The sequence below is a fragment of the Triturus cristatus genome, chromosome 9 (assembly GCF_964204655.1).
Source record: "Triturus cristatus chromosome 9, aTriCri1.1, whole genome shotgun sequence".
NCBI classification, from domain to species: Eukaryota; Metazoa; Chordata; class Amphibia; order Caudata; family Salamandridae; genus Triturus; species Triturus cristatus.
The window spans coordinates 326,354,700-326,378,139 of NC_140592.1; the positions used below are offsets into that span (position 1 = coordinate 326,354,700).

The window sequence follows — 23,440 nt, forward strand, 5'->3', positions numbered from 1 at the left end:
GGTGTTCCACACTTTTGTAATAAATATAGAATGTTAGCAATCTAGTTGTTCATTAGGATACTGTTGAGAGGCAGAGGCCAGGGGCACGGACTCTGAAAATTGAAGGCAGGTAGGAGGGTGCAAAGGCAACAATTTAACCACACTGAGCAGGCAGGAAGGGCTGTGGCAGCACAACAGACTATGGAGGGCAGTGGAAAGGGGGGCAGGGGCAACAAACCAACAATACAGGACTTGCAAGAGAGGCTGTGGCAATGTAATAGACCATTGTGGGCAGAAGGAAGAGGCAATGGTAGTACAACCATACATGCCAACAGACCCGATTCAGCCAGGAAACGTGCAATGTTTTTAAGCTCAAATGGGCTTTATTTGATCTGTCTCCTGTCTACAATCTCCTCTTTTTCAATGTAACTCAAAGGGGAAAATCAATACCCCAGTTTTTTTTCAGAATCTCCCTCTTACCAAGTTCAAAATGTTCGCAAGAGGAGGAGCCTAGCGCGTGATCAAGATGGCCGCGTGAGCCTAGAGCTCCCGAGACCCTCGCTCCCTCCGGCAGATATCCTGTGCAGCATCCTGTTTTTAACACCCGGAATATTGGAGGGGAGCCGTTGCTGAGGTGATAGCCGCTGTCCGGATTGAAATCACCCACCGGAGACCGAAGTTGTGCTACATGGAAGTTTGTGGCCTACTCCCCTGAAGATGCCCGGGACTTGCGCTGGCACAGTGCCCGTGCACTAATTGAACAACAGCGGCCGTGCGAGGGGCGAGCCGTCGGGAGGAAGGTGTTATCACTTTCACTTTCGCTTTCGCTCTCCTGTCTCCATCGCGCCCTGGCCTGGGTGTGAGTTGCGCCAGTCACTTGTTGCATGGTTGTCTTCTCTGTATGGGCAAGGAGACTGTCTCCGCGGCAGATTACGATGTCGACCAAATCGGACGCCGAAAAACAGAAGCCCAAGAGTACCAGGCGGGGAGGATACACCCTGACCAACAACATGGACCGCTATGCCCAGCAGAAGGGGTCACCGGGCGGATCGGGACGGGCACTGGAAGCCTTGAAGGATGGCTCGCCCCCCGCCGCGGAACCAACCCTGCAGGATATCATGGGGGCCATCGAGGGGATGCAGTCCTCTATCGGGCAACAATTTGAGACCCTGGCGCATAAAGTGGACGCCATATCGATTGACGTCAACTTGATTCGGGCAGACCTGGAGAAAACTAATGAGCGGGTTCAGTCCTTGGACCTTAAGACCTCTGGCCTCCTGGGCGATGTCTCTGACCTGCAGCTGGAAGTCCGTACCTTGAGGACTGAGAATTACCACTTTGCCCGACGGTTGGAAGAGTTCGAAGGCCGGGCACGGCGCAATAACGTGCGCATTATTGGGGTCCCGGAAAACTCGGAGGAACAGTCGGTGGACCTGTTTGTGGAGGACTTGGTGGTGAACCATCTGGCGCCCAAAGGCCTTAGTAAGTTCTTCACTGTTGAGCGGGCTCACAGAGTCCCTGGTGGGAGGCCCAAGGTGGGGGCCCCTCCGAGACCGATTGTCGCTAGGATCTTTAATTTCAGAGACCGGGACGCCATTCTGCAAGCATCACGGGTGTCCGGCCCGATGACATTCCAGAACACCACAGTGAGTTTCTATCCGGACTTTACCCAGATGGTGCAGAAGCAACGACAAGGCTTCCTGGCGGTCAAGAGACGGCTACGAGAGATGGGACTGAAGTACGCCATGCTCTTCCCGGCCAGGTTGCGTGTGGTGTTCGAAGAGCGGACCTTCTTTTTTGAATCACCGGACATGGTCGGAGACTGGCTGGACACATTGCCCCAAAGACGGACTAGCGTGGAACATGCCGGTGGAGCAGAAGGTGGCGGCGACGAACAATGAGCGAGGACTTGGGTGCTAGATCTCCGGTTCCCCCGGGAGGGTGATAGTTCGGGGGGTAGCGAGGGTGGGAAGGGAGCTTTTTCCTCCTCTGGGGTTCTTTTTGTAGATTAGTCTTTGTATGGGGCGACAGGCACCTTGCAAGTTGGGGGGCATTTTAGAGCTTACGCAGGGGTGCAGGGTGGGGGGTGGATTGGGGTTGCTGTTGGGGTTGTTGTTGTTTTTTGTTATGCAAGGCGTAGTGATGCAAGCTTCTGTAGCTCGAGTGCGGTTCTACGGGGGGGGTGGAGGTCTCCTTACATTTTGGGATGGGGGTAGGGGCTTAAAGATACTCAGTTGGAATGTTAACGGCTTGGGGGATCGTATTAAGCGTGGGATTGTCCTGCAATTTCTGAAGCGATGTACCCCTGATATTGTCTTATTGCAAGAGACGCACTTGATAGGTAACACGTGCTACGCACTCAACAGGAAGGGCTACAAATTTGTCGCACACTCCGGGTTTTCCTCGGGCTCTAGAGGGGCTGGAATACTTCTCAGGTCCTCTCTGCCGTTCGAGGTTGACTCCACTACTGTTGATGACAGGGGACGCTTTGCGGCTGTGGCGGGGAGGTGGGAGGGTAGGACGCTGGTCCTGGTGTCGGTTTATGTCCCTCCTGCGCTGCAGCCTTCCACACTTGCGGACTTGGAGAGGGCTTTGTTGGATCTCCCAGAGGGAATGTTGGTGGTGGGTGGTGACTTCAATGCGGTTGGCTCCGGATTGCTTGACAGACACCCGCCAAGAAGCTCGGGGGGGCTCAGAAATGGCTTCCGGACTTTGTAGATACCCTTGGTCTGGTTGATTGTTGGAGACTGCTGCATCCCACACAGCGGCAGTACACTTTCCACTCCGGGGCGCATGGCAGTCTCTCTAGAATTGATTATGTGCTTACCCTGGCCGCGCACGCCTCCTTTGTGTCTGAGGCCAGGCACATGGCTCGGGGTATTTCTGACCATTCGCCGGTGTGGATCTGTATGGATGTTGGTAGAGGAGTGGGGGGCAGGGTGGCTCCAATTAACCCGTGGTATTTCCGGGACCCTAAGACTCGTAGTGCGGTGCTGAAGGCAGTCGATCGTTATTTCCAGGAAAATCTCGGCTCGGTCGCGTCTGCGGTGTCTTTGTGGGAAGCGTTCAAAACTGTGCTGAGAGGAGAGGCCCTCTCCTTGATAGCAGCAGCCAAACGTCGGCGAGATGCGGAGGTCGCTCAGATTGAGGCGGAGATCGCGGCTCTAGAGTTGGCATTGGAGGGGGAGGTCACGGCAGCGGCGCTGCACAATTTGAGCCTTAAGCAGTCGTAGTATAAGGCCCTTGTGACGGACGCGGCCAAAGCCCTGAGTAGGGAACAGCGGGGCCGACTGTACGACGTCGGGGACAAGGCCGGGAAATTAATAGCGTGGCTGGATAAAAAGGAGCGGGTCAATCGTGTGGTGCCAGACCTCGTAACAGAGGGTGGCGTCGTTGTCGCGGAGCCGGATGGCATAGTCCAGTGCTTTGCAGATTACTTCCGCACGGTCTATACCTCTGTGTCGGACAGGCCAGTGGGAGATTCGTGTGAACTTCTGCGCGATCTTGCTCTGCCTTGCCTCTCCGACATAGACAGGGAAGATCTAGATGGCAATATCACAGTTGACGAAATCGCGGGTGCTATGCGTTCACTGCACCCGGGCAAGGCCTCGGGCCCGAATGGCCTGCCAATTGAGTTCTACAAACTCCGGCCGGATAAGATCGCTCCGCATCTGCGAGCTATGTTCGTGGAGGCACGGGAGACGGGATGCCTCCCATTCGACCAACGCCTGGCGACAATTGTGGTCATACATAAAGATGGCAAGCCCAGGAACAAGTGCAGCTCATATAGGCCGATCTCGCTCCTTAATGCTGAGCCGAAGATCCTCGCGAAAATCCTTGCCAACCGTTTGGTCAGGGTGATCGGAGACCTGATCCACCCTGACCAATCTGGTTTCATCCCGCATCGTAACACTGCGTTGAACCTTAGGCGCATCCACGGCGTGATCGCAAGGGCGGGGACGATGCGGGAGTCGGCCATTGTGGCAGCACTCGACGCAACGATGGCTTTTGACACGGTAGAGTGGGCATACCTGTGGGCTGCGCTTGCGAAATTCGGCTTCGGATCTGGCTTTGTTGGCTGGGTGAGACTATTGTATGAAGGACCTCTCGCTAAAGTCGCGGTCAACGGTAGGGCGTCCCGTCCTTTTGAGCTGGGGAGGGGCACCAGGCAGGGCTGTCCCCTGTCGCCGCTGTTGTTTGCTCTCGCTCTTGAGCCGCTGGGGGCCTGGATACGATGGCACCCAGATGTGAGGGGGCTTCGATGGTCACCTGACCATGAAGACCGCATCTCCCTTTATGCTGATGATATTCTGCTCTATCTCACTTCACCCAGGAACTCCCTCATAGTTGTTTGTGACATTTTGACTTCCTTTGGGAGGAATTCGGGTCTAACCATTAACTGGGGGAAGTCGTACCTGTATGCCCTGTGTGGAGACGTCCCGGTTCTCCCGCGGAATTGCCCGATTCAGATCGCCCAGGAGGGTTTCTTGTATCTTGGGATCTTTATCTCTACCGACCCAACTGTACGGTACGAGAGGAACCTGCTCCCTCCGTTGACATGCCTGCGGCGGGATGTGGCGGGCTGGCGGCGGCTGCCGCTTTCCCTCCTTGGCCGTGCTGTGCTATTCAAAATGATGTCTCTTCCCCGTTTTCTCTATGCCCTGCAGAATACCCAGGAGCTGGTTCCGGCCAGCTACTTTCGGGAGGTTGAGAGTCTCCAGCGCTCGTTGCTGTGGGACGGCCGTCCGCGCATAGCGATAGCAAAACTAACCCTTCCGTGGTACGATGGGGGTATCGCGCTTCCTGACATCAGGAGATACTATTGGGCCTCTCAGCTGAGTGCGATCAATCATGGAGTCTACGGCCCGGCGCTTAGCCCTGGCTTTGCTATGGACCGGTGGTTGCTGCGTGGGGGTAGTTACTTTAGAGCACTCTACTCCAGGTCCACAGATGGGTCCCTCACGGGGCCAACCAGGGTGGCGGTGCACGTGTGGAAGGCAGTCACGAACTCGTTGGGTTGGAAGGATAGGCTCACCCTCGCCACTCCGCTGTTTGACTCCGATATGCTGGGGAAACTTTGGCACACGAAGGGATTCGAGAAATGGGATCTGATCGGCATCTCCAGGGTGGGGGACCTGCTGGCTAAGGGGCGGATTAAGTCGTTTGACGAGCTGCGGACGGAGTACGCACTGGAGGGTACGGAATATTTCCGGTACGCGCAGGTGCGCCATGCTCTGCGGTCTGTCCTCGTTGAGGGGGAGAAGGTGCCTGAGTCCTCTCCCTTGGAGGACCGGATCCTGGACGGCCATATGCCGGAGAGTACAATCTCCCTAATTTACAAAAAGCTTGTTAATGTCCGGACCGACCTCCTCCTAGGGGTGCGGGATCAGTGGACTAGGGACGGCCTTGAGCTGGACGATGAGGATTGGCAGTACGCCGTCTCCTCTCCTAAGGAGGTCGCGATCCCCGCACGACTAAGGCTGGTCCAGCTTAAGATACTTCATAGGGTCTACGTCACTGGGCCCCGACTGGTTCATATGGGTTTCTCCGAGGATGGGTTATGTAAGAGGGGCTGCGGGATGGTGGGCACCTTTCTGCATATCATATGGGAGTGTGGTGTGATTGCGGAGTTTTGGAAGCGAATTCATGTAGTGATGCAGGAGGTCACGGGTATTGTACTGCTGCCAGAGGCGCGGCGCTGTCTTTTGAATGTTTGGGGCCCTACAGATTATGACGCTGCGCAGACTCAATGGGTGACCCTAGGCAATATGGTGGCTAAGCGAGATATAGCGCGACTGTGGGGCTCCCAGAGACCTCCCACTCTGGATGCATGGAGGGACAACATGGACTGGAGCCTGTTTCGGGAGAAAACGGTGTATAGTGCCCGGGGGAGGCCTAAGAAATGGCATAAGATATGGGGACGATGGAACCAATATAGGGGTGATATATGTCTGCCCCCGGCCACCGAACCACTAGAGGAGCAACTTTCCCCCTAGCCTCACTTCCAACTTGGGATTTTCATGATACAAATATGCTAGAATGTTAGCGCCTCTGCTTCTCCCTCATCCTCCCGATCGGTGGCTTTGACCTGATTTTGGGAATGGGGCCACGCCCCCATCGGGAATTGGCACAAGTTTATTGTGTATACTGCCTTGCTTGTTGTGTTCATTGTAGGTAGTTTTCAAAAACGGAACCTTTGTCTTTTTCCTGTACTAGAGCTATGGACGCTTTTATGTGTTGCTCAATTAGCTGCCGAACCTCCGGGATGTCGGCTGAATAGCTGTGTTCCAGACTTGTATAAATAAAGGTTTTTAAAAAAAAAAAAAAAAATGTTCGCAAGTATGGTACATTGGATCATGGAAGGAAATGGGGTAGGGACATGGACTTGGATAACAGAGGACAGGAGGAACATGGAGAGGTGCACCAAACTGACCCTGCAGGGCAGGCATCAGGGTTTGCAGCAGCACAATACACCACACAGGGCATGCGGGACGGGAGTGCAGCACAACAATCCATAGAAAGCAAGAGGGAGGGGACAAGACCATGCACATGGACAACAGAGAACAGATGGGGCAAGAGGCAATGGTAGATAGCTGACCATAATGGACAGACAGGAGGGAAAGCTGCAGCATAACAGACCATAAAGGGCAGGAGGGACGGATCAGGGGCATTACAATGGAACAGACAAGCCAGGAGGGAGGGAGTAGGGGTCTGCACATGTAAACAGAGGGCTGGGGGCAAGGGGGCAGGGCAGGAGCAGCAAGATAGCCATGGAGGTCAGGCAGGATGGGCACTAGAAGCAAGACACACCATGAAGAGCAACAGTGAGACTGTGATGGCATACACACAGACCATGGAGGGAAGGTGGGAGGGGGTCAGGGGCAGCTAACTGACCACACAGGGAAGGTGGGAGGGGCCATGGCAGCACAGAAGACCATGCATGGCAAGTGGGAGGGTTAGTGGCAGCACAATGGCTATGATGGGCAAGAACGAGGGTGCAGGGGCATGCACAAAGGACGATGGAGGATAGAAGGGAGGGTCAGGACCTGTGCACAGACAAGAAAGTTCAGGGGAAGAGGCCTTACAACAGACCGCACGGGGCAGGCAGGAGGAGCAGTTGCAGCACAACAGACCAGGGAGGGCAGAAGGGTGTGGCAGTACAATGGACCATGTGGACAGGAGGAAGAGTATAGGGGCATGGCATGTGGACAGGCAGGGTGGAGGTGGCAGGGACAGGTTACAGTCATCTGACAATGCTAGGCAGGTGGGAGGGGAGTGGCAGCTCAACAGAACACTCAGAGTAGATAGGAGTGGCAGGTCCATGGAACATGGTGGGCAAAAAGGATGGAGCAGGTGCATGCACAAAGACATAGGATGGCAGGGGGAAGGAGAATAGGGGCAGCAAGCTAGGCACAGAGTTTAAGTAGGAGGTCAATGATGGGACATAGAATTGGGCAATGGAGGGCAGGAGGAGTGGACTGGTACATCATACTAAATTGAGGGCAGTGGCAGCACATCTGACCATGCATGGCAGGAGGGAGGAGGCTAGTCCATGGATTTACACAACAGAGGATAGGGAGGAGGGGGATGGGGCAGCAAGCTAACTGTTCAGAGTAGGCGGGTATTAGGAACTGTATTGTTTTTAAAACGTGTGTCTGTGCGAACTACTTAAAATATGAACAAGTATGCAGCATAATCTCACTTTTATTCAGGAAGAAGAGGACGTTTGTGACTGTGACTCCGGGCTCACTTGGCAGAAACACCCCCTGACCCTCCACCCCCTATCGCAAAATGTAATGCCCTTGAAAAGGGTAGGTGAACACAGTGTTATATAGAACATAGTCCTGAGAGCACGATTGAAAATGAAAACTAGATATAGTGTATGGTATAAACTATGCACCAAAAAGTGTGATATAAGATGAACCGGGCGTGAAATATAATATGCAATACATTGTGCGCAATGACAGATTCATTGGAGAGCACGAGATAGCACAGGCACTAGCGCGTGCTATGCGATATGCACCTTGGAGTGTAATATGCACAGGGCAGTGTTGTGTAACCTAACTAGTCTCTAAAGTTGTAATATAAAATATGTGCTGGGGAGTGTAACGTTGCATATGCACTGTGACAAAGATATGGATCCCAGATTGTAATATGTATGGCATAGCACTGTGCGTTATAACATAGGCATCGAGGAAGGCACGTTAGAGGGGGCAATATAACCCGTGCGAAGACAAGTGTGGCATGACATATTCACGGGGTGGTGTTACAGTGCACATGGGCTAGAGAGTGTCATAGCATATGCACTAGCTAGTGGAATACAACACAGAGGTGTGTGGCACTCAGCAGGCAATGGTGGGTGTAACACAGCATTGGGCTCTGCCAGGAGCGCGCTGTGACTCTCAAGTGATGTTCGTCCCCTTTCCAGAGAGTAAAATAAAAAGTATTAACATCTGGCAGTGGATGTGTGTTTTATTAATCGTGAGGGGGGGTTTCATGCATAGTTTTTGTCTAATTTTTGTCGAATCCCCTTTGAATGGCTTGGTGTGCATGTGTATTAAATGTGCCCGTCAATAGCTACCCATGTTTGTATAAATAAACGACAAGGGTGTCTACCGGGATTAGGCACGGTAGGGCATCAGACATGTCAGAGCTTCACTAGTGGTGTAAATACATTCCACGTGGATTAATTGTATGCATAGTCGCCTTTTAATGAATATCACGCAAATCGTCATGGTGATAGGTACGTATGGTTTGTCCAGCATGTCCTAGGTGTGTCTATAAATATATATTTTTTAAAAATAATAAAAAACAGTGGCCGACCCTGGTGATTGGGGTCAAAAAAATATAATTAGGAGACAGGCCCTGGGGGATGGGGTCATCAGGGCCAATAAATTAGAATAAGAAGGGGAACCACACAGCCCCCCTTCTTAAAAAATTAAAATAAATAAAAGACTGGCATCGTGCCGGAGGCGACGCCCCCTCCTTGCAGCACTCTGCAAACGCGCCCCCTGGCGAGTTGTAAGTTGGGGAATTAATTCCTCTTCAATACTGAGGGTCCCTGAGGGCCAACTAGCCCAACAGGCATCTCCAGTATGCGCCAGGGAGCTGCGCTGCAGACAGGTGTTCTGAGGCCAAGCCCCTTTTTACACCTCTCTGCAACGCAGCTCTGTGGCGCTTACTGGAGGTACCTAGTGGTCTAGTTTGACCCTAGGGACCCTTAGGATTCAAGGGGACTTAATCTCTCAACTTAGAACAGCCACAGGGCGCGTTTACACAGTGGTGAAGGGAGGGGACGGGGCCTGAGGTGACATGTGCAAACACGCACTATGGCACGTTTTAAATTGGGGATATAATTTCCCTTCAATACTGAGGGCCCCTGGGGGCTAACTAGCCCACCAAGTGCTTCCAGTAAGCGCCACTGAGCTGCATTGCAGAGAGGTGGTCCAGGCCGTGCCACATTTTACACCTCTCTGCAACGCAGCTCTGTGGCACTTACTGGAGGTACCTAGTGGGCTAGTTGGACCCTAGGGACCCTCAGGATTCAAATGAACTTAATCTCCCAACTACAAACGGACACAGGGCGTGTTTACACAGTGGTGAAGGGAGGGGACGGGGCCTGAGTTAATGTGTGCAAAAACGCCCTGTGGCCTGTTTTAAGAGGTAGTTTTAATCCCCCTGCCCTATTCTATACTAGGGGCTTACAGAGGAGGTCATGCTAATCACAGGGGGACCCCAACGCATAATTTTCCCTAGTGTATGTAGGTGTTTTCACTGTATTCTAAGTGTCTTTTAACATAGCACTGGCTCTAGGACTGGTTAGTCAGACTCAGTTACCACCAGTATCCGTCTGAAAAAGTTGAGGGTACAGGATGATTTTGCAACAAGGCTTCTTTCTGCTCTTCTTTTTGTTCTTTCTGCACGTTATCCTTCTTCCTGCACTTTTCTTCGTCTTTGAGGACTTCTGTTGCTTCTTTCTGCACTTCTTTTTTTTCTTTCTGTGCATTTTTTCGTCTTTCTTCACATGTCCTATCTCTGTAGGCATAGTTAGAAATTAGCATTTAAAAAACCTTTGAAATTCACAGAAAAACCATAGGTTTCAGGCACGTTATAGTTAGGAATTATCATTTAAAAAACCTCAGAAATTCACTGAAAAAACCATAGGTTTCAGGGGTGTTATAGTTAGCTGGACTTTTCACTTGTACAAAACCATTGAAATTCCCCCGTTATAGTTAGTTCAGCTAACTATAACTTGCGCGCCCGCAATGCACTGCTGATGACGTCACATATTACATCACTCATGACATGGTCAGTGACATCACTCATGACATCACTGATGACATCACTGATGACATCATCCTTGTGATAGAGTGACAGACCTCCTCTCACCCTAATATAACCTTTGATACACACATTCAAAAATAGAGACTACAATTTTCAAATCAATGGACATACCAATACCAGTTACAACAACCTCTTCAGTAATTCTAAGATCCACATACACATCCACTCATTCACCAACAGTCCTATACAGTCACTCATACATGTACTCACTCATCATATGTACTCATACACCTAGACATCCTGTTACACAATGCCACTCATCCATAGAGTTACTCACACACATAGTCACTCATGCTAATAAAGAATCAAACATACATTTACTTGCATATACAGTTATACACACACCACCACACTTACTTCTATGGAAACTTACACATACTTAGTCTTTTAAACAATCACTTATAGAAACACATACTTATTCATACAGGAACTCTTTCAATCTCTCACTCTCACATATACTCACTTATATACACCAATAGTCACATATACTAGTTTAAAACATATGTAGTTACTCATAAAGACACTATTGAGACAGTCATTCACTCACTAACACACCCATACACACACTCATCCACCCATACAGTCCTGCACACATGCTGTCTTCAACACATACAAACAGTGAGTCACTCATTCATGCAACTATGCACTACGTAATACCCCCCACCGAACCATGCAGACACTCAGACTGATACTCAAAAAACCAACTAATAACCTATATAGACACCCATGCAGCTACTCACCAACCCATGCAGCCACTTATACACAAAGTGAGAGACTGATACAGATATTTACATATTTAAACATTACTCACTAAGCCATGTATTCACTATGATACACTTAATCAGTCAGTTACACAATCAATTTTTCAAAAACAAATCATCCATTTCGACACTTATATACCCATTTATTCTTCCATCGACCTTGAGATATACATATATAATACAGTTTTTTTGGGATCGTGCACAGACCGAAGGTTGAGCAGTTTGCAAATGTTGTCAGGTGCCACAGAGGTATCACTCTCAAAACCCAAGGAGTGTAAGAAATCAGAAAACACATGCGCTGACTGACAACAGTCAGCGTCCCTCTGGGCGCGCCGTAAGTGCTTCGCTAGGAGCGAATAAGGAAGTTGTTCGGAAAGAGTAAAGCCAAAAGGTTTATCTTCAATTCCAAATTTTAATTCATGGATGTTCAGATCAGTTCATGTGATCGAGTGATGAAAACATTGCATTCATGAAATAACATCACTGTGTTAAATCTTCACTCAGGTGTTAAACTCTATCCCAATGCATTTCGGGCCCCTCTGGCCCTTCATCAGGGGAATCTGTATTACAAAGAAAACATGTTCATATCAGTCATTTGTGAAAAAAATGAGGAATTAACCAAAAATCACAAAAGAAGAAAGGACTACGCCTATCAACAGGTAAGTTTACGCTCAACGAAACAACAAATATATCAATGTTGGCTTAATGAAACAATGTCAATATACCCCTAAGGACCAAAAAGACTAAAGTAGTTACGGATAGACCCACTCACTAATGAAAAGTGAGAAGAAACAAATCACCCTCGTGCGTTAGCTATGGTGTACAAAAAGTGGTGAAAACAAAGACGGCGCTAAAAGTGCCTAAACTGATCTGAACATCCATGAATTAAAATTTGGAATTGAAGATAAACCTTTTGGCTTTACTCTTTCCGAACAACTTCCTTATTCGCTCCTAGCGAAGCACTTACGGCGCGCCCAGAGGGACGCTGACTGTTGTCAGTCAGCGCATGTGTTTTCTGATTTCTTACACTCCTTGGGTTTTGAGAGTGATACCTCTGTGGCACCTGACAACATTTGCAAACTGCTCAACCTTCGGTCTGTGCACGATCCCAAAAAAACTGTATGATTCATCCTTTTCAACCCACCGGCTCGTAGCACGACCTTCCCAACCAATCCGCCCAACATGGCTTATGATGACATAGCACGCCTAACTGATCTACGGGCCGACACATTTGCCTTCGCAGATGACGACGCCTCCAAGATTTATGCACTCATCAATGAGGACAGTACACCATTGATCAACAAAAGAAACAAAGAAAACAACTTACGCCAATTGTTATATCTCAGCAAACGTGAGATCAACCAACGACTCCATGCCAGTACATTGATTAAATATCATCGAGCACAGCGGATCCCAAGGGGTCTCCGAGTACCATTAAAACCTCTCCTATGTAGAAACAGCCCAAAGTTTGTGGAACGCTGGTATGCCATTTTAAATAAGTGTTCTTTAGATCTCATCTTATTAATCATAGAGGAACTGTCAAGGGTTCTGGAAGAGCTTAACAAGGACATCGCCCAAACCAAGACTGAACTCCAGGAACTGATTGCATCAGAAGACTGGGGTAAAACCTTGGAGGACCTCAAAACACAATTAGACAAATATACAGAGGAAATCAGTGAAAGAAAAATTCGAAAATATAAACGTGACACCGTGGACTACAAGATGGGTGAAGTGTACTCGTGGGCCGAGGTCTACGCTAGACGACGCCAAAATAGACCATTCAACCCCAACACGGAGACTGATACCTCGTCTTCAGAGGGTGAACGACGTCCTATTGGTCAACCCACTACGACCATGCAATCAGCGAGTACCATACAACTTGCAAGCACCACCTCAACTCAATCTGACACCAATGTGCCTTTTTTAGAGGTGGGTCAAAAAGACCAACTAGACCCAGGAGGGGCAAAAGACGCACCACCCATGCCCAGTCCCAAGGCGCAACCTTCGACGAGTCGACGGAACAAAGGGAAGAAACCGTAGATTCTGAGCGACTTGTTATTAACATTTCCAATTATCGAATGACAGAAATGGAAACGCGCATACTACAAAAGGGGACTTCTTTTGTTCCTACGTTCCATACTAATAGATTGGAATTGGACATCAGTCTATTCAAGCTTATGCGCAACCTTCGATTGAGACACTTTTTTGAGAACGTGATACAGACTCCCAAGTCCAACGAAACTCACCTTTTGAAACATCTTCGCGTCAAGAGTACTTACCAGGCACCCATCTCACATAAAACACTTGATTCCTTCGAAAACTTGGTTAAAAAGGACATACAATCTTTCAATTTTAAGAAACGATCCAAACTCCAAAATTTAACCAACAAGGAGAGAGCGACACTAGACAAACTGGCTGGCAACCGTGACATCATTTGTCAAAAAGCAGACAAGGGCGGAGCCCTGGTCATAATGGATATGTCTTTCTATCAAGCTCAAGTCAACTCACACGTAAATGACAAAGATACTTACATGGTGTTGCAACAGGATCCCACTGCCACTTTTCAAACGTTCCTACAAGAGTTAATAAACAAAGCTGTGACGAACGGCATCATTGATGAAAAAACTAAAAAGTTCCTGATCTCTTCACATCCCAGAACGCCCACGCTATACATGCTACCAAAAATTCATAAGGATCTTAGACATCCACCTATGCGACCAATAGTATCCACAAGAGGCAGTATACATGAATCGGTGGGCAAATTCTTGGACATTCATCTACAACCTTTTGTTCAACAGATGGAGTCATATGTTAAAGATACAACTGACTTCTTGATCAAAATCAATCAAATTGTACTACCCAAGGAAGAGGAAGTCTGGTTGTGCACAATCGATGTGAAGTCCCTCTACACCTCGATCCCCCACAATTTGGGCCTTGAAGCCATTGAAGGAACATTAGTGCAATCTGATTTAGATCATGATTTTCAACTTTTTTTGATGGAACTCCTTTCTTTCACCTTGTATCAGAGTTATTTTAGATGGAACGACACCTATTATTTGCAGCTATCTGGCACATCGATGGGCAATTGCGCCGCGCCGACCTATGCCAACCTTTTTATGCACGCATTTGAAAACAAATTCATTTTGAGCTTAGACACATGGAAGAAACATGCACGCATTTTCTTGCGTTACATAGATGACATTTTTGTTTTATGGCTTGGTCCCCGAGAATCTCTCGGGGCTGCTTTGGATAATTTGAACCTGATCAATGATCGTATTCAATTCACCTTCAATGTCGATAAAACTTCCATCACGTACCTGGACGTTCTGTTGAGAATCCAGAACGAAAAGATCACCACATCTGTTTTCAGGAAATCAACCGATCGCAATAACCTTTTACACTACACAAGCTTTCACCAACCATCTTTAAAAGTTCATCTACCATTTTCACAACTGCTCAGAGTGAAGAGAATTGTTTCTGATCCTTTTGAGTCTCACACACAAACACAGTCAATGATACAACGTTTTGCCACCCGTGGTTATCCTCAAGCCATTTTACAAAATGCTGTTACCAAAGTGGCTAGTGCATCCCGTGAAACTTTGCTGCAACCCACCACACGTAGTGAGCATCACCGCATGGTAGTGGTTTCCCGCTTCTCAACCATGAGTCATAAATTCAAGCAAACCATTAAGAGACACTGGCCAGTCTTGGCCCTAGAAACCGATTTCAATGGCATCTTCAGCAATCCACCGATGTTTGCACATACCAGGAATAAAAACATACAGGAACTGATCCGACCCAAAATTGAAATTCCCATTACAACATTTCGAGGTACAGTTCCCTGCATGAATTGCAGTAATTGTAACAACATTATTAAGGGCCAAAAAATTTCGCACCCCACGAGAGGTACGCCGATCAAGCTTCGAGTCAATGCTACCTGTGACACCACCAATTTAATATACTTACTGAAATGCCCGTGCGGGCTTGTTTATGTGGGAAGAACTGAAAGAAAGATAAAAACCCGCATCCATGAACACAAGAGTAACATTCGCACCAGCAATCCCAAATCCACCATAGCGATGCATTTTCTTGAAAATCAACACAGCATTGCTCAACTTCAATTTTTGGTCCTAGAAACTGTATTGAAAAAAGAAGGTAGAGACAACAATTCCTTCTTGTTGCAACGCGAGATACACTGGATTTACAAACTGGAATCTATGAAGCCGAAGGGTCTTAATGACCGCTTGGAATTCGCTTGCTACCTTTAAACTATGAACTATTTTGTTGTTATCAATGTTTGCTCATTGTCGTGTGAATACCTGCTTTTATTGTTTTTGTTTTTTCTATGTTTCACCTTTTTTTAAAGTCGATACACGTATTTGTTAGTCATCTTTCCCTCCCTTTTAAGATGGCGCCCATGTTTAACCTATGTCTTTCAACACACACTTGCCGTCCCATTACCGCTCACGTCACTTCCGGTGTTTCGCTTTTTAAGAGCACGCCCAACCACACTTTTGTAAACCCCGATGCAAGACTGACCGGCAACATCAGAACAAATCAGGTAGAGAGCGCTTGCTTTCACAGTAAGCTGCATGTTCGCCTTAGCGTATCGTATTGACCTTGACTAATTAGAACCCCATGTTTCAACTCGCTGACCAACTTTCTTCCCATTAGTTTAGCGCACCTCCCTGAATTTTGCATTAAGCGTTTTCACACGCCTCACGGGTCTTTTAACTGAGTTTAGGCACTTTTAGCGCCGTCTTTGTTTTCACCACTTTTTGTACACCATAGCTAACGCACGAGGGTGATTTGTTTCTTCTCACTTTTCATTAGTGAGTGGGTCTATCCGTAACTACTTTAGTCTTTTTGGTCCTTAGGGGTATATTGACATTGTTTCATTAAGCCAACATTGATATATTTGTTGTTTCGTTGAGCGTAAACTTACCTGTTGATAGGCGTAGTCCTTTCTTCTTTTGTGATTTTTGGTTAATTCCTCATTTTTTTCACAAATGACTGATATGAACATGTTTTCTTTGTAATACAGATTCCCCTGATGAAGGGCCAGAGGGGCCCGAAATGCATTGGGATAGAGTTTAACACCTGAGTGAAGATTTAACACAGTGATGTTATTTCATGAATGCAATGTTTTCATCACTCGATCACATGAACTGATCTGAACATCCATGAATTAAAATTTGGAATTGAAGATAAACCTTTTGGCTTTACTCTTTCCGAACAACTTCCTTATTCGCTCCTAGCGAAGCACTTACGGCGCGCCCAGAGGGACGCTGACTGTTGTCAGTCAGCGCATGTGTTTTCTGATTTCTTACACTCCTTGGGTTTTGAGAGTGATACCTCTGTGGCACCTGACAACATTTGCAAACTGCTCAACCTTCGGTCTGTGCACGATCCCAAAAAAACTGTATGATTCATCCTTTTCAACCCACCGGCTCGTAGCACGACCTTCCCAACCAATCCGCCCAACATGGCTTATGATGACATAGCACGCCTAACTGATCTACGGGCCGACACATTTGCCTTCGCAGATGACGACGCCTCCAAGATTTATGCACTCATCAATGAGGACAGTACACCATTGATCAACAAAAGAAACAAAGAAAACAACTTACGCCAATTGTTATATCTCAGCAAACGTGAGATCAACCAACGACTCCATGCCAGTACATTGATTAAATATCATCGAGCACAGCGGATCCCAAGGGGTCTCCGAGTACCATTAAAACCTCTCCTATGTAGAAACAGCCCAAAGTTTGTGGAACGCTGGTATGCCATTTTAAATAAGTGTTCTTTAGATCTCATCTTATTAATCATAGAGGAACTGTCAAGGGTTCTGGAAGAGCTTAACAAGGACATCGCCCAAACCAAGACTGAACTCCAGGAACTGATTGCATCAGAAGACTGGGGTAAAACCTTGGAGGACCTCAAAACACAATTAGACAAATATACAGAGGAAATCAGTGAAAGAAAAATTCGAAAATATAAACGTGACACCGTGGACTACAAGATGGGTGAAGTGTACTCGTGGGCCGAGGTCTACGCTAGACGACGCCAAAATAGACCATTCAACCCCAACACGGAGACTGATACCTCGTCTTCAGAGGGTGAACGACGTCCTATTGGTCAACCCACTACGACCATGCAATCAGCGAGTACCATACAACTTGCAAGCACCACCTCAACTCAATCTGACACCAATGTGCCTTTTTTAGAGGTGGGTCAAAAAGACCAACTAGACCCAGGAGGGGCAAAAGACGCACCACCCATGCCCAGTCCCAAGGCGCAACCTTCGACGAGTCGACGGAACAAAGGGAAGAAACCGTAGATTCTGAGCGACTTGTTATTAACATTTCCAATTATCGAATGACAGAAATGGAAACGCGCATACTACAAAAGGGGACTTCTTTTGTTCCTACGTTCCATACTAATAGATTGGAATTGGACATCAGTCTATTCAAGCTTATGCGCAACCTTCGATTGAGACACTTTTTTGAGAACGTGATACAGACTCCCAAGTCCAACGAAACTCACCTTTTGAAACATCTTCGCGTCAAGAGTACTTACCAGGCACCCATCTCACATAAAACACTTGATTCCTTCGAAAACTTGGTTAAAAAGGACATACAATCTTTCAATTTTAAGAAACGATCCAAACTCCAAAATTTAACCAACAAGGAGAGAGCGACACTAGACAAACTGGCTGGCAACCGTGACATCATTTGTCAAAAAGCAGACAAGGGCGGAGCCCTGGTCATAATGGATATGTCTTTCTATCAAGCTCAAGTCAACTCACACGTAAATGACAAAGATACTTACATGGTGTTGCAACAGGATCCCACTGCCACTTTTCAAACGTTCCTACAAGAGTTAATAAACAAAGCTGTGACGAACGGCATCATTGATGAAAAAACTAAAAAGTTCCTGATCTCTTCACATCCCAGAACGCCCACGCTATACATGCTACCAAAAATTCATAAGGATCTTAGACATCCACCTATGCGACCAATAGTATCCACAAGAGGCAGTATACATGAATCGGTGGGCAAATTCTTGGACATTCATCTACAACCTTTTGTTCAACAGATGGAGTCATATGTTAAAGATACAACTGACTTCTTGATCAAAATCAATCAAATTGTACTACCCAAGGAAGAGGAAGTCTGGTTGTGCACAATCGATGTGAAGTCCCTCTACACCTCGATCCCCCACAATTTGGGCCTTGAAGCCATTGAAGGAACATTAGTGCAATCTGATTTAGATCATGATTTTCAACTTTTTTTGATGGAACTCCTTTCTTTCACCTTGTATCAGAGTTATTTTAGATGGAACGACACCTATTATTTGCAGCTATCTGGCACATCGATGGGCAATTGCGCCGCGCCGACCTATGCCAACCTTTTTATGCACGCATTTGAAAACAAATTCATTTTGAGCTTAGACACATGGAAGAAACATGCACGCATTTTCTTGCGTTACATAGATGACATTTTTGTTTTATGGCTTGGTCCCCGAGAATCTCTCGGGGCTGCTTTGGATAATTTGAACCTGATCAATGATCGTATTCAATTCACCTTCAATGTCGATAAAACTTCCATCACGTACCTGGACGTTCTGTTGAGAATCCAGAACGAAAAGATCACCACATCTGTTTTCAGGAAATCAACCGATCGCAATAACCTTTTACACTACACAAGCTTTCACCAACCATCTTTAAAAGTTCATCTACCATTTTCACAACTGCTCAGAGTGAAGAGAATTGTTTCTGATCCTTTTGAGTCTCACACACAAACACAGTCAATGATACAACGTTTTGCCACCCGTGGTTATCCTCAAGCCATTTTACAAAATGCTGTTACCAAAGTGGCTAGTGCATCCCGTGAAACTTTGCTGCAACCCACCACACGTAGTGAGCATCACCGCATGGTAGTGGTTTCCCGCTTCTCAACCATGAGTCATAAATTCAAGCAAACCATTAAGAGACACTGGCCAGTCTTGGCCCTAGAAACCGATTTCAATGGCATCTTCAGCAATCCACCGATGTTTGCACATACCAGGAATAAAAACATACAGGAACTGATCCGACCCAAAATTGAAATTCCCATTACAACATTTCGAGGTACAGTTCCCTGCATGAATTGCAGTAATTGTAACAACATTATTAAGGGCCAAAAAATTTCGCACCCCATGAGAGGTACGCCGATCAAGCTTCGAGTCAATGCTACCTGTGACACCACCAATTTAATATACTTACTGAAATGCCCGTGCGGGCTTGTTTATGTGGGAAAAACTGAAAGAAAGATAAAAACCCGCATCCATGAACACAAGAGTAACATTCGCACCAGCAATCCCAAATCCACCATAGCGATGCATTTTCTTGAAAATCAACACAGCATTGCTCAACTTCAATTTTTGGTCCTAGAAACTGTATTGAAAAAAGAAGGTAGAGACAACAATTCCTTCTTGTTGCAACGCGAGATACACTGGATTTACAAACTGGAATCTATGAAGCCGAAGGGTCTTAATGACCGCTTGGAATTCGCTTGCTACCTTTAAACTATGAACTATTTTGTTGTTATCAATGTTTGCTCATTGTCGTGTGAATACCTGCTTTTATTGTTTTTGTTTTTTCTATGTTTCACTTTTTTTAAAGTCGATACACGTATTTGTTAGTCATCTTTCCCTCCCTTTTAAGATGGCGCCCATGTTTAACCTATGTCTTTCAACACACACTTGCCGTCCCATTACCGCTCACGTCACTTCCGGTGTTTCGCTTTTTAAGAGCACGCCCAACCACACTTTTGTAAACCCCGATGCAAGACTGACCGGCAACATCAGAACAAATCAGGTAGAGAGCGCTTGCTTTCACAGTAAGCTGCATGTTCGCCTTAGCGTATCGTATTGACCTTGACTAATTAGAACCCCATGTTTCAACTCGCTGACCAACTTTCTTCCCATTAGTTTAGCGCACCTCCCTGAATTTTGCATTAAGCGTTTTCACACGCCTCACGGGTCTTTTAACTGAGTTTAGGCACTTTTAGCGCCGTCTTTGTTTTCACCACTTTTTGTACACCATAGCTAACGCACGAGGGTGATTTGTTTCTTCTCACTTTTCATTAGTGAGTGGGTCTATCCGTAACTACTTTAGTCTTTTTGGTCCTTAGGGGTATATTGACATTGTTTCATTAAGCCAACATTGATATATTTGTTGTTTCGTTGAGCGTAAACTTACCTGTTGATAGGCGTAGTCCTTTCTTCTTTTGTGATTTTTGGTTAATTCCTCATTTTTTTCACAAATGACTGATATGAACATGTTTTCTTTGTAATACAGATTCCCCTGATGAAGGGCCAGAGGGGCCCGAAATGCATTGGGATAGAGTTTAACACCTGAGTGAAGATTTAACACAGTGATGTTATTTCATGAATGCAATGTTTTCATCACTCGATCACATGAACTGATCTGAACATCCATGAATTAAAATTTGGAATTGAAGATAAACCTTTTGGCTTTACTCTTTCCGAACAACTTCCTTATTCGCTCCTAGCGAAGCACTTACGGCGCGCCCAGAGGGACGCTGACTGTTGTCAGTCAGCGCATGTGTTTTCTGATATACATATATAAAACATATTTAATTTTCAAAAAAACACACATTCACTGGATGATGTCATCAGTGATGTCATCAGTGATGTCATTTGAGATGTCATCAGTGATGTCATGAGTGATGTCACTGACCATGTCATGAGTGATGTAATATGTGACGTCATCAGCAGTGCATTGCGGGCGCGCAAGTTATAGTTAGCTGAACTAACTATAACGGGGGAATTTCAATGGTTTTGTACAAGTGAAAAGTCCAGCTAACTATGACACCCCTGAAACCTATGGTTTTTTCAGTGAATATATATATATATATATATATATATATATATATATATATATATATATAAGATATATGTATATTCCTACAAACGACTGCAATTACCAATATGCAATGGGGCACACGCTTATCAGGGCGGAGAAGAATGACACGCCCATTGAGGCGGGACAATTTAAATAAGATCCCGCAGATCTCCACAATATTGCTGCTGTTTTTTCCTGGTTGCATTGCCGGTGAACAAGGGCACTGTGTTGCCCGAAACGCGTTTGGCTGATTGATTTTATTTGTAGCTGGAAAGCGGATTCCCTGCAGCTCTCAAATATAAGGATTTAAACTTACCCTGTGTGGCGTCTTCATTTAGAGGCAACCCTTGGATGTTGGATTGTGGCGGCTGCCTCAGCTGAGAAGGTGCCCCGCTGCTTACTCCAGGCGGATCCACAGTGCCTTGCAACTCTGGGCGCTGAATGGAAGGGTGAGTCTGGTTTGTCGACGGTATATTGGCAGGGTCCCGGTTTTAGCCGCTACAAGTAACCCACTGGGGTAAAATACATGTACAATTTTTGGGACACAGTGGCGCCCACTTGGGATGTATCTTTTATCGTGGACTGCACTTACCAATGTGCAATGGGGCACACGCTTATCAGGGCGGAGAAGAATGACACGCCCATTGAGGGAGGACAATTTAAATAAGATCACGCAGATCTCCACGATACTGCTGCTGTTTTTTCCTGGTTGCATTGCCGGTGAACAAGGGCACTGTGATGCCCGAAACGCGTTTGGCTGATTGATTTCATTTGTAGCTGGAAATCGGATTCCCTGCAGCCCTCAAATATAAGGATTTAAAATTACCCTGTGTGGCCTCTTCATTTAGAGGCAACTCTTGGATTTTGGATTGTGGCAGCTGCCTCAGCCTCGAAGGTGCCCCGCTGCTTACGCAAGATGGATCCACAGTGCCTTGCAACTCTGGGCGCTGAATGGAAGGGTGAGTCCGGTTTGTGGACGGTATATTGGAAGGGTCCCGGCTTTACCCGCTACAAGTAACCCACTGGGGTAAAATACATGCACAATTTTTGGGACACAGTGGCGTCCACTTGGGATGTATCTTTTATCGTGGACTGCAATTACCAACGTGCAATGGGGCACACGCTTATCTGGGCGGAGAAGAATGACACGCCCATTGAGGCGGGACAATTTAAATAAGATCACGTAGATCTCCACGATATTGCTTTTTTTTTTTCCTGGTTGCATTGCTGGTGAACAAGGGCACTGTGATGTCCAAAACGCGTTTGGCTGATTGATTTCATTTGTAGCTGGAAAGCGGATTCCCTGCAGCCCTCAAATATAAGGATTTAAACTTACTCTGTGTGGCGTCTTCATTTAGAGGCAACTCTTGGATGTTGGATTGTGGCGGATGCCTCAGCTGCGAAGGTGCCATCGCTGCTTACTCCAGGCGGATCCACAGTGCCTTGCAACTCTGGGCGCTGAATGGAAGGGTGAGTCCGGTTTGTCGGCGGTATTTTGGCAGGGTCCCGGCTTTAGCCGCTACAAGTAACCCACTGGGGTAAAATACATGTACAATTTTTGGGACACAGTGGCGCCCACTTGGGATGTATCTTTTATCGTGGACTGCAATTACCAACGTGCAATGGGGCACACGCTTATCAGGGCGGAGAAGAATGACACGCCCATTGAGGGAGGACAATTTAAATAAGATTACGTAGATCTCCACGATATTGCTGCTGTTTTTTCCTGATTGCATTGCTGGTGAACAAGGGCACTGTGATGCCCGAAACGCGTTTGGCTGATTGATTTCATTTGTAGCTGGAAATCGGATTCCCTGCAGCCCTCAAATATAAGGATTTAAACTTACCCTGTGTGGCGTCTTCATTTAGAGGCAACTCTTGGATGTTGGATTGTGGCAGCTGCCTCAGCCTCGAAGGTGCCCCGCTGCTTACGCCAGATGGATCCACAGTGCCTTGCAACTCTGGGCGCTGAATGGAAGGGTGAGTCCGGTTTGTGGACGGTATATTGGAAGGGTCCCGGCTTTACCCGCTACAAGTAACCCACTGGGGTAAAATACATGCACAATTTTTGGGACACAGTGGCGCCCACTTGGGATGTATCTTTTATCGTGGACTGCAATTACCAACGTGCAATGGGACACACGCTTATCTGGGCAGAGAAGAATGACACGCCCATTGAGGCGGGACAATTTAAATAGGATCGCGCAGATCTCCACGATATTGCTGCTGTTTTTTCCTGGTTGCATTGCCGGTGAACAAGGGCACTGTGATGCCCGAAACGCGTTTGGCTGATTGATTTCATTTGTAGCTGGAAAGTGGATTCCCTGCAGCCCTCAAATATTAGGATTTAAACTTACCCTATGTGGCGTCTTCATTTAGAGGCAACTCTTGGATGTTGGATAGGTGGATATATATATATATATATATATATATATATATATAT

At 46.9% G+C, this 23,440-nt stretch overlaps 1 protein-coding gene across 2 annotated transcripts in view; it reads right to left on the reverse strand.

Annotated features, from left to right (window-relative positions):
• CDHR4 (cadherin related family member 4) overlaps positions 1-23,440 on the reverse strand; it is a 392,851-nt gene that overhangs the window by 85,799 nt on the left and 283,612 nt on the right. The window contains exon 18 of one of the 2 annotated variants that reach the window (XM_085625056.1): positions 13,616-13,657. The exons of the other annotated variant lie outside the window; for it this stretch is intronic. Within the exon in view, the coding sequence (XP_085481182.1) occupies positions 13,616-13,657 (42 nt within the window). The remainder of the gene's footprint in view (positions 1-13,615; positions 13,658-23,440) is intronic. 2 annotated transcript variants of the gene reach the window in all.